Source organism: Oreochromis niloticus, linkage group LG10, assembly GCF_001858045.2.
Source record: "Oreochromis niloticus isolate F11D_XX linkage group LG10, O_niloticus_UMD_NMBU, whole genome shotgun sequence".
Taxonomy (NCBI): Eukaryota; Metazoa; Chordata; class Actinopteri; order Cichliformes; family Cichlidae; genus Oreochromis; species Oreochromis niloticus.
The window spans coordinates 11230997-11243234 of record NC_031975.2 but is presented as its reverse complement, the minus strand read 5'-3'; the positions used below and the strand labels follow the sequence as shown (position 1 = coordinate 11243234).

At 39.1% G+C, this 12238-nt stretch overlaps 1 protein-coding gene across 1 annotated transcript; it reads right to left on the bottom strand.

The window, feature by feature from the left end:
* Window positions 1-281: 281 nt before the first annotated feature.
* chrne (cholinergic receptor, nicotinic, epsilon) lies at window positions 282-11625 on the bottom strand. The gene is made up of 12 exons (XM_003456803.5): window positions 8771-11625; window positions 4315-4448; window positions 4068-4112; window positions 3832-3941; window positions 3581-3736; window positions 3378-3478; window positions 3060-3260; window positions 2525-2639; window positions 2305-2419; window positions 2007-2214; window positions 1712-1845; window positions 282-1582 (listed from the first exon to the last, which is right to left on the bottom strand). Exons 1-12 carry the CDS (start codon window positions 8835-8837, stop codon window positions 1346-1348), a joined length of 1623 nt encoding a protein of 540 aa, XP_003456851.2. The 5' UTR covers window positions 8838-11625; the 3' UTR covers window positions 282-1345.
* Between the last annotated feature and the right edge of the window lie 613 nt (window positions 11626-12238).

The following is a 12238-nucleotide window of genomic DNA, read 5'->3' as shown; positions in this document are numbered from 1 at the left end:
GGACTTGATATTAAAAACACAGGCGTGAAAGGTTTCGTTTTCACCTTCTGAGGTTTTTTTAAATTTTTCTTTTCTTTTCTTTTACAATCTTGGTTTAAACAGTGATGTGACAGGTTGATGTTTTCAGAAAAATCAAAGACAACACCCAAAATTGGTGTGAGGTGGCGCTATTAACAAAGTATCCCTAGTGCAACTTTCCACCACATGGAGGCGTTCAACCACAAGTCTGACTCGATTTTTAAACAGCAGTCCATCAGTGACACAGCAGTCAAACCTTTCTATGTGGTTTAACCTCACATTTTATTCCACTTTATTAAATATTATTAGACACATTATAAAACGAATACAACCTGATGGCAGATCCAAACGTATTCGATGTGAGTTCTCCTGTGTTTTTGCCATAAACACACTATATTACAGAATATCTCCCTCAAATACCCAACTGTGTATGTTGGACACAGCTGGACACGAACAGAAAAACAAACATAGACCATTCAAGTCTTCAGTGTGTGAAATCTCAACCATGTTTAGACTTTTTTTTTATTTGTTAGCCCATTTCTGTCACATTTATTGAATCAGCTGAGTAACACCACTCAAAATAACTGTAAAAAATATGATCACAGTTTTATGTTTTAGCCACACTTTGGAGATTCACACTGTCTGACGTATAAACATATAATACACCTACTTAGACATTCAGTTCAAGATTAAAATACACACTTTGTAATAAACGAAAACATTTATTTAAAAAAAGAAGTCCTGGCACAGTTAACTCCAAACAGTGTCCCACTGAGCCATCTACTGTACGCAATACGTTCCAATAAATAAGTCATAGTAAGAAGAATAAGGCTTTGATTTAGAGTTGGTTGGCTCATGTTACATATATAGATAATGACCATAAGACATAATATGTGCGCAGGGATATGTTTTCTGAGTGTTTTGTAGATGGTCATGGAAGTAAAATGGGTTCTTTAGTTAAAGCATACAGTGCCTGTAGCTTCATGTTATGCAAAACAAAGTCATAAAAGTCATTTTCTGGAATAGAATTAAATCCCTTTGCATGGTGGTGCAGTGCCTTTAACATTTTTTTTTCAAAATGCATCCATAAGCTGTAAGTCTGGGCTTGCTTAAATTCTCCTACCCCAAAACTAACCAAATAATTGTGATTTAATAATGATGATTTAATACAGAAATGCTGGCAACTTAGTTTAGAAGTTAAGAAACGTTGAATGTTGATGCTCAGGTGCTTGACAAGCATGGAAACAGAAAGATTTGTCGTTATTACACACAGACTTTACTCCGCCCTGAATCTTAACCATGGGGTCAGTGAACATTGCGTTCGTCATCATAAACAGCACGAGGCAAAATATACTTTGAAAACATTAAACAGAGAAAATTTCTCCCCCCCCCCTTTTTTAAGTTGGGGCATATTTTTACTCTCTCCTGGAAATGGTAATTCTGGGGCACGGTTGAAGTGTCCTGTTAGGAAGATCCACACTGTGCCGATGATGAATAGAGAAATAGCCGCCCAGAAACACACCTTGTCGACCATTTTCCCGATCAAGACCCAGCTTTCAATTTCCTTGAGTTGGAAAGAAAGTGAACAAAAGCTTAAGTTCAAGTGAGCCTAAAATAAAGATTGAGTGGAAAATATTACTCATCTAAAACATTACTGAGGTTGAGTTCAAAAAACAAACAAACAAACACTCACAGAGCCAATGGTATTTTGTTGCCTTGTACTGTCAGCAATGAAGTTGCAGGCATCCACACATTGCTTAATCTCAGGTGCAGCTTGGGCCAAACTCTTATATAGGTTAGCTGTGCTGCTGACATCTATACTGTCCACTAGAGGGAGGAAGACACTGAGAGTTAGATGACAATATGCAGTGAGCAGCACTAATTAGACCAGATACATTTTATACTTTGATTTTCAAATATTTAAGTATTTGAGCTGAAATGTGAGCTAAAGACTGTGCTGAGTGTTGCTCTGTAATCAACGGTCTTACCAATGGATCGCGTGAGACCATGCCTCTCTCTTTGCTTGTCAAACATCATTTCACTGCGAGGCTGCTTGAGCACATATTCCTCTGCTCTCTGCATGAGGCCAAAGGAGCTGCGCCGCCGCTCCCTCACCCCATTTACCTCTGTTGTCACCTCACTATCATCTACCAGCGGAGACATGCCCAAGAAGCGAGGAACCATTTTCAAGAACAGCTGCAGCAGGCAATAGAAGGTAACAACAGTCACTTTACTGAAATAACTCTTTAAAAAAGAAGTTTACTCATCTCCGTGGAGGGCACTTACATGTTTGAGGGTTTGGGACATGGTGTGAGTGCTGGGGCTGCGCAGTGAGAAGTTCAGCACTACAATTTGATTTGTAGCAATGAGAGTAGTGACACACATCACAAAGATCAGGTACCTGGGGAAGACATTAGAGAGATCTTTGTTGGAGGGCAGGCTCAAACTGTTTGGATTGAAGCAAAACAAACCAGCAGGGGTCAGCAGAGAGGACATGCTGACTCACTTTCCAATTAGAGGGACAGACAGAGAGGTCTCGGGGATCTTCTGAGCGATAAGAAAGAGGAAGACAGTCTGAGCCAGCAAAACAGAGATGGACACGGTCAGCTTCTGTCCTCCAGCTGTGAGGGAGCAGCAGAGTTAGACCAGTTGGACCAAACCAAAAAAAAGGACATTCTTCTCTTTCATCTACTTCAGGCATCAAGTAATGCTTTGTAATATTTCATGATTTAAGACTTAAAAGACAGCTGTATTACAGTAACATCAGTCTTAGAGCTTTAGCTGAATGCTTTCCACATCAAACCTTTAGGTTCTGTAGTTCAGTTATTTTTGAATTTGCAATTAGGGATTAGGTTTTATTAGTTAGTGACAAACACAATAAAAAGACTAAGTCCAAATTATTTTAAAATTATACAGAGAGCAAATCAAGTTCATTGTTGTTTCGTTTTACATCTGGATACAGAAAATTATGAGAGAAATGTGTTCATCTGGCTTGTTTCAAACTGTAATAGTGCAACAGCAAAAGCATTGACCTCACTGACCTTGTGCAGGTAGGAAGTAGGCCAGTACGACCAGAGACGAGATAAGGGAACAGGGGAGGATAACATTGATGATGTAGAACAGCGGCTTCCTTTGGATGACCAGATTGAACGTGATCTCCTGATACTCCAGGTCATCTGGGGAATACCGACTGTTGATCATCTTCCTGGCTGGACGATGGACAATGGCCCACTCACCGTTCTCTAAAGGGTGTAAATGCAAAAACCTGAAGGGGAATTGTAAGCTTGAATATTATGATTGTTAATGTGGACTAATGGATGGATGGATGGATGGATGGATGGATGGTGTATTTACAGTACCCGTGAAAGCCTCAGGGTCGATGTCCACCCATTCAATAATCTCCCCTGTTTCTCCAACAGCCAAGGTGAGATCCACTTCATTGGCACTGTAAGTCTGGGATCTATGGTTGTGGCAATCAAGCCAAAGTTTAATAGAAACAAATGCATAAAGAAAGACTTACATATAGTATACATGTAGATTTCAAATGATGAATAAATCCCACCTGAATGCAAGTGTGCAGTTTTGATAATCAAACGGGAAGTAGGTGATCTCAATGGCACACGTGCTGCGATAGATAGCAGGAGGCAGCCAGTAAATCCCACCATCACTGCTGATCAACACATTGGCGTAGTAGGCCACATCAAATTTGCCATCAATGCTGTGGACAATGACCAGAACCGGTTAACAAACAAACTGTCCAAAACACAAAAAACAAAAGAGACAGAATTGCGCTCCTTTTCGTTCCTGCCTTACTTGTTTTCAAGAACTATATCGGGAAGCCAGACAGTTTTGCACGGGACACGAATAACCTCAATGCCATAATACTGAGATGTATTCCAGGCAAGGCGGTAATCATTCCATTGCTGTGATTTGAGAAAAAGATCAGCAGTGATATTAAAAGCTGGACAAAGACGAGGGAGAAATACCTTTTACCAAAACTCTCAAACAAAGAAAGGAACATGACAACCAAGAAGAGAGATACAACTCACAATCTCAATCCACACATTGGTTGTAAGAGTCTCCTCCTTTTCATTCTGTAGGAATGAGAGAAGAGATCGATTGAGCTGTGTGGCTCATGTGATAGTGGCTGTGATAAATGCACACCAGAAAGATTATTATTAATCGCATTTTTTAACCGTAGTGCTTTTGAATATGTTTCCACCCTTAAGTAATGCTCATACATTCTTAATATGTGGAAATGATTTATTGCAAAAAGTAGCAAAATGAAGCTTTTACCAGGGAAATAAGATTAGTGAGGGTCAGCTTGATCTGAACCCCCAATTTGTCTTCAGGATGTAATACTGGACGTATATTCTTGTTGTAGTTTTTGAACAAGTCCCCGATCAGCTCTGTCTCCTGATTACATTGCACTGCATGAAGGAAAGTATCAAAAAGTTACATAAGAATATATCTGGTTATTATTACACAAGATACTGTTGTGCAAAAGGTTTAGTACTTTATAATATTTCTGTTTGTATTGTTGTTACATTGTGATGTCCATACAATACAGTCCCATAAGTTTGGATATCTGCATATCAGTACTCTCCAATAATATTAACAAGGACAAATATTATTTTATTGTCACTGAAGATATTATTTTTATAGCTCTACGATAAAATGGCAATCTCTCACCCTATGTCAGCTGAGATAGGCTACAACCTCTAGAGATTAGCCAATCTATAATTCCAGAGTTCAAAGATTATGCTAAAAACCACCGTCATTGCCATTACATTGTACTCCTTGAGTACTGCTCCTGACCATATATCTGAACAAAGGTCAAGAGAGACTAGGAGAGACTAAATGGAGGTTATTTCCGACCACTTGCTTCTTCTCTCCCAGCTGTCACTATCCATAGCTCACGTTACATAGCGGCCTATGAAAAATTCTCAACTGGGACTTTAAGTCAAACTCGGGTCATCTACAATAATCATCAGTGTTATCCTTAGGCAAAAATGGTGACAGTAATGCAAAGCAGTAAATATGTCATCTCCCATGAGATCCTGGGTCAGGGTGTCCCAGTCAGGCACAAATATGTCACTTAGTTTGAACAGTAATTTACCCATATGATTTTTTTTCTTAAGGCTTGGTCAATTTCTACTTATTGAGCTTGGTTAATAGATGACTCTGGATATAAGAAGGATGAATAAATAAATGTAACAGTGAAATATGAGATGTGATATGCAGCAAATTGTGTTCGAACTCAGACCGTACCCCATTTGAATTTCTAAGCAATTTTCCCCTCTAATTTCATCATTGATTAAAACAAAAACTGGTATTTTGTTATTCCTTATGCTGTATATTATGCCAGCTTATTAATCACAAGCTGTTTTAATGATGGATAGCTACAAAGACACTATGCTGATCTTGCTTAGTTTTAGGTATAAGAACTCAATCTGGGTACAGTAAGCAGAACATAGTGTGTCTGTACTGAGTAAATGGATGGCTTCAAAAGTTATACGTTGTCTGACTTTTAAGTGTGCCTCGTGAGCTGCACAGCATGCAGTATAATTCTAAATATCAGTCAGTCGAAGGGTGAGTTAAATATATGGTGTCAAGTTTTTGACCTCATCATTTCCTGTAGTTGACACTACAATAGGTTAGCTCAGACAGAGGGACAGGAGAGTGATGTTTGGAAATTAGAGGCAGAGCCTGCAGGCGACCATAGAAGGGATATGTGTTTGATGACAGCATTCAGTACCTATCTATCTATCTATCTATCTATCTATCTATCTATCTATCTATCTATCTATCTATCTATCTATCTATCTATCTATCTATCTATCTATCTATCTATCTATCTATCTATCTATCTATCTATCTATCTATCTATCTTTTCAAAACTGTGTTAGTTTTATTATTTTATTATTATTTTCATTTTATATAGCACATTTCATTCCAAATAAACACAATGTGATTACTGTTTAAAAAGATACAAAATTATGTAGATCTACAATGTTTTGAGGTAATAAAACCAACATTTTACAAGGTATAGAATACAAATTAACACTCAAACACAGTAAGTATGTGAGAATAAAAAGGTTTTAATGTTCATTTTTGAATGTAGACATAGTTGTAGGCCAGCTGGTAGTTTTGTTCCAAAGAACAGGACCACAATAAGTAAAGGCACCGTCAGCATACTTGGATCTTATTCTGGGAAAAGATCTGCAGCTGATGACCTGGAAGGTCTAGTTGGGTTATAGACACTGAGCAAGTCGGAGATGTTGATGAGAGTCAAACCACTGAGTGCTTTTTGAACTTGCAGATGGATTTTAAAAGTAATTCTTTGCTGAGTGATATAACAAAGCCATAGTATATGCAAAAGTCAGCAAACAGTTTCAAACAATACTTTAGGGCCATAATGATCCAAACTCTAAGAGCACCAGAGTTTTCACATGTAAACAAAAAGCCATCAAATTAGTGAAACCAAGAATCACCACATCCCTGAAAATTAGATTATTTTTTTTCTGCAAGAACTCCTGAGCGATGCATCCTAACCTGGAATATCCTGATAGAAATCTGAGCGCTGATGAGAGTCAAGCATGCAGAGCAAAATAAAATATGAAGAGGACAATAAAGAAGACTACAGCGACAGTTTCTGTCTGATCTGATTTGTGCAACACACAAATACAATACACGGCATAAATGCAGGGAAGATGGACATTGTGTAGCAACTGATGAGTAACTACACATTTACATACTGCCTGAGCTCTAAGGGGAGTATAAAAGAAAGTATGCAGGGGCAGTCATGGTATCCTTTTTATCTCGGGGAATGTTTGTTTCTATCAGGCAGCCTTGGTTTCTGCCTCATTCAGTGACTGCCTCACACTTTTTTTTGGCCTACATATTTCCTCTTCTTTGGATATTTTCTCAGTGTGGCGTAGGAAGGTTTATTATGGAAAATCCCAACACATGAGAAAACCTGCTGATTTTCATTCAGGAAGCATGTGGGGATGTGTTGATAGCAGCCAGGCTTCATTAGATGTACCAGGTTATACTTCCTGTGCTGCCTGGCCAAAGAAAACATCGTCTGAGATTTAGATTTTATTTTGTGGCCGAGGAGAGACAATGGTTCATTAATCCTATGTCTATATAAAAAAGGCCCACATGGTTTTCTGAAATTAAGGGTGAGAAAGCTCCTTCACTATTCATACAGTAAAACAGTACAAGGAATTTTAGTCACTATACCGTTCTTAATGTCTCTTGATAGTGTCTTCCTGTCCTATGAGCAACATTCAAAATTCTGTTTACTGTCAAAATGTAATTTATTTTTTTAGACACAAAAAATGACATTTTGACAATCATTCCTCATGTGCATGTGTGCGTTATCTTTTAATGTGATTTAGAAAAGAAGAGAAACAAGAAGAGGTGTCTGGTTCCATGAGCTTACTTCCTAAGAGGATTCCAGCGCATCATGTTCTGAAGATAAACACTCTAACACCCGAGGTGGAGCAAAGATTCCTGATATCACACTTGGATTACATATGACCTCATACCAAGATCATAAGTTCATCTGGTTATCTGCTATCGAATGGTAACAACAGTGTCAGTTTAATCTCAAAATTCCTACAGTCCTCTATTTAAGTGCAAGGAATGAAGAGATTCTATAATTCTTCTGTGATGTTCCACAATCACAAGTCATATTTCCAGCGTTTTAATCTTTGATTTCTATCCCTTTAATGTATCAATACAAAAACTGAGAATCCATATTTCAGCTTGACACTTGCACATACCTGTACTTGGTCAGAGAGGAATTTGTTAATGAATGCGATCTCCACCAGATAACTGGATTCAAGAAGCCTTTCCCCCCTCAAATACAAGAACAAACCACCATACCTTTAGATCCTGAATGGACAAATGGATTTCAATAATGCCATAAGCAAAGTATTTGTTTTTCAACTTTCCATCATCTCCTTGCTTTCATTGCAGCTTTATGACATCCTCTTACCTCATATTGTCATGTCATTTTATTTATATAGCAGATTTTAAACAACAGTAGTTGGCCCAAAGTGCTTTCCAGGTTAATGCATTTACATCACAGGCCTCCAAAAGCCTAACTGCAAAACATACAGCAACATGACAAAATGAAAAGCAACCAACTAGTTAAAAAAAAAAAAACAGTGTAAAAACCCTGGAGTAAAGTTGATCTGGGCCATTAAGAACAGCTTACACACTCTCATACTGTCGCTGTCATGAAAAATCATACAGGAAGTTCCACTTTCCTTCTGATTTGTTAACTGACTATGTTTTCATCTAATTGCATCAATTATACTTAATGGTTATGGAATAGACGGTCATACTTTGTATGTTGTTAACCTTTTATACCATGCACAAAAACACAGTGCAACAGTATAAAGGAAGCAAATATTCTAGTTCACTAGTGTGCACAAAAAAAGCCAAATTAGACAGTCTACAAAATCCTTGTTAGAGAAGTTGCAGATATGATATCAGCAGAAGGAAAATTACTGCTTCCAGTTTAAAACAATATATGCAAGTTTACAGCTGTGTTAGTTTGCCTCTACAACTTTTTACATGTTTTCATGAGGTCTAAAGTACAGCAAGTTTTCTGTACCTTGCCAGTCACCACAAGAAGAGCTGGTTATCTCTGTGCACATGACATGCCACAGTCAATACAGACATTACTTTCCTGCCAGTCAGCGAGGATGTGCCAAAAGTTTGCAAATGCGTCACTTACCCAGTCCCGCTAAAGTCCCAAGAATAGTTACAACTCCGAAAGCTATCCAAAGACTACGCACTGCCATCGTATTCCAGGACCTCTCTGCTGCTCTGCACTGCACTGCACTGTGCTGCACTATATTCAAGTATAAAGTCTAAGAGAAAAAGAAAGACAGCGAGACTGAAGGCAGATGAAGAGCTCTAAATCCCCCTACCAAACGTCCTGACTGTCACCCACCACGGCTGTCACTATCCGGGGTTCAGATTACACACCAGCTGAAAGCACTAAACCAGGACTTCCAGTCACTCTCCAGGCACCCACAATAATAATCATCATCATCATTAGATAGAAACTACAACATTAGACAAAAACTAGAAGTGTTTAGGATATTCCAGATATTTCTGAAGGTAGCAATGAGACCTGTAAGCGAGACCTTATACAGCAGAAGTACTCGCATCATTGGGATAGGAAATTTCAGTTGTCGGATCAACGTATGGTCAGTGCACAGCAAGAGGGCCAGTGTCACTGACGGGATTAGTGGTTGGTGTTTCCTCTTTAATCTGTCACTCATCTTTGCATTCACTAGACCTGCATAGATCTTTAACATTGTGGTTTCAAACTGAGGAAATGGCTAAATCCCACAGGTTGTAGCAGGGTGAACAGGTGACTGGTGGTGCACACATCCTCTGCGTGTCCAGAGTATTGATTCTTACAGTAAACCTTCCCAGTTGCAGGACCTCAGCGGTGAGATAGTGTCTGCAGAATAATGGGGTTAGAGGGCTGCACATAAACCTCATGAAACCAGGGAGCCTGAGAGTCTGACCTGTCAGGTTGTTTTAGCAATTCATTTAAAATGCAGAGACTAGATTTGCTGTCATAATGAGGGCTGTGAGTAATCTAAGGAGTGTCTCTTTGCAGTGGCAAGGGCAACAGACTGATTTTTGGAATGTGCCATGTGAGTTGCACAGTATGTGATGTACTTCTAAATATACAATTGGGGAAATAGAGTTGAGCTTCTTTAAGGTAACTGGAGCCTCCAGAAGGCAGATTGTGTGTCTCGCACTCAGAGCTCAGAGGCAGAAAGGTTCGAGCTGTGGGCCTTCAAATTCTGGAGAGCAGAGCTGTTTTATATCCAAACAGGTGTCAAATTAAAGGAAAAAAAAACCATTAAACCTTTGAACCCTGCTAGTGGTTCTGTTATACTGTGTGGGAGTCAACTTGTCCTGTCAAAGGGAAGGGTCACAGCAAATCAATACAAAGTTCAGAGTGATCTTTCTGTCCTGATGGGAGCTTTCTGTTCGAGGGGAGGCCTATCCAGAGGACATCAGGGCTCAGTGACTGGCTTGATGATGATGAATTATATTTTATGGCCCCCGTACTATGTAAAGTCTATGCCACAGAGCACTGAAGGTGTCCTAACTAAGATGACTTATGGTGGGTTTCCTGCATTTTTTCCACCTGTCTATATATGCATTACACATTAATAACAAAAAGCTGTTTTCCCCCCTCATTGTTATAAACCTTCTGCTTTTATACAGTGTTTTTCTACTCTACATGCCTCATTCACACAAGCACCTTTCTTTCTAAGTGCGTTCTGTCTAACATATAAACACATTCACACTGACAGGAGCAACTTTGGGATCAGTACCTTGACCAAGGATACTTTGGCATGCAGACTGGAGCAGGCAGGAATCAAACCACTAATCTTCACATTAGTAGATGGTCTGCTTTATCTCCTCAGCTACAGCCTCCCAAAATATGTTCTGTTTAGTTAATGTTTCCCCATTACAACCACTCTGAGCAATGTGCTGTGTTTATATTTGTTACCCTCTTCTCTACTGCTAAAGTACAGCATTATGCTCTCAAGCCCACCCGATTAGCATGAGAAAATAACTCACATGGAGGCCAGTTAGTGCGACATGTGAGACACGTGTGTGTAACTGTTTTTATAGCTACAGCCAACAACTACAACTAGAGTTTCAAATATAGCCACTACAAGTGAAGCTGGGGGATCAAAATATTGTGGGGTTCATCTGAATATGAAATGACACAGACAGTGCCTGAAACAAATCATAGATATTCAATCACTTCCAGAATTTGAACTTTTGTTTTGGGATTCAAATAGAACTCTGAAACCTTGTTGCAGAGAAGACAATAGAGAAGTCTGAAACTTCAGCCTACAAGTCATTAGGGGTCAATCCTCCAAGAATCAATAAACAAAACTTTCTGTGCTTTTAAATGGCTACACTGCTGTTATTATATTTTCTCACCCAGTTCAGGATGTTTCTGCTCTGTTGAAATGGGAAATTTGTTTGGGAACTTTGGAACAATTTCAGCAAGCGCCAAACTTGATAGCATGAGTAATCCCAGCTCTGTGGTTAAATGTTTTGATTATCCAGATGGGGTTTTCAGTAGAGCAGTAATGCTGTGCAGCAACTTTACTGGAAAATCCAGTGTGGTTTTATCTTTGCCCCCTCCCCCCGTAACTTTCGGGTATAAAAAACTGTGAGAAACACAGTTTGAATCTGAATCGCTTCATGTTCACATCACCAGGTGGCTATATGCTTTTGTAATGTGTGTTATTGCATCTCAGTGTTTAATAGGAAATACAAGCTGTGTTTTCTTTTTCATTTAATATCATATAATATCATAATAGATCCATCTCACACCTGGACACCACCGCGCCATAACAGAGAGTACAAAAAAATAAAAAAGGGGGCAAATAGACTGAAAAGACTTTTTCTCCCAGAGCTGCTTAATTCAGCAATTTCCACATGAATGTGCTCTGTGTGATAAAGTGTTTCGCAATCTGGGAGATTGGAGAAAGGTTGCTTTTGTCTGTTTTTTTAATCTCTTATATAGTTTTTATAGTTTATGGGTTTTGCATACTTTTTTATGACTGCTGTGACTGATCTTTGCACTGTTGAGACTGCACTTAATTTCATTGTCCAACTAACATGCTACAGTGACAATAAAGGTATTCTCTGCTTTTTGTTCTGTGTGGTATCAAATGGTTTCTGAATGTGCCCCAAGGTTTCCCAGGCATTTAGCCTTCCCTTCTCAGTTGCTGCCTATCTTGGACAAGATCAGCCATTGGTTGCGGAGAATAAAAGCTCTGTGACCAACCCCCGCCCCAAACTAGGAATGAATGCCTCTGCTTTCACTTTTTTCCCGCTCCTCCGCAGAAGAAGAACCATTGTTGAGTCCCTCTTTAGGAGCACACCCAGCCAGGCTTGAGTGTGGCGTTCAATGTCTGTACCTCCTCGTGTGATAGAGTGATGCAGGACCAACCTCTGAGCTTCCAACAATTATCATTATCAGAGGCGATAACGACGAGAACACCTTTTATAAGTCACATCAGTCCAGAATGTTTTACTAATATGGCTCAGACATCACTAATTTAAACAAAAAGTTTAATAATTTGCAAGTAGTAGTCGAAAAATAATATTTGCATGAATTAGGTTTTGTGCAAAACATGATGACAGG

What these genes read in the sequence shown, in the direction of transcription:
- chrne (XM_003456803.5), bottom strand. Translation starts at nt 8,837, where the DNA reads ATGGCAGTGCGTAGTCTTTGGATAGCTTTCGGAGTTGTAACTATTCTT. An exon ending in CGACCCTGAGGCTTTCACGG is followed by an intron (nt 3,261 to 3,377) that starts GTACTGTAAATA and finishes TACACCCTTTAG; the next exon opens with AGAACGGTGAGTGGGCCATT. An exon ending in TGTCCCAAACCCTCAAACAT is followed by an intron (nt 2,215 to 2,304) that starts GTAAGTGCCCTC and finishes TGCCTGCTGCAG; the next exon opens with CTGTTCTTGAAAATGGTTCC.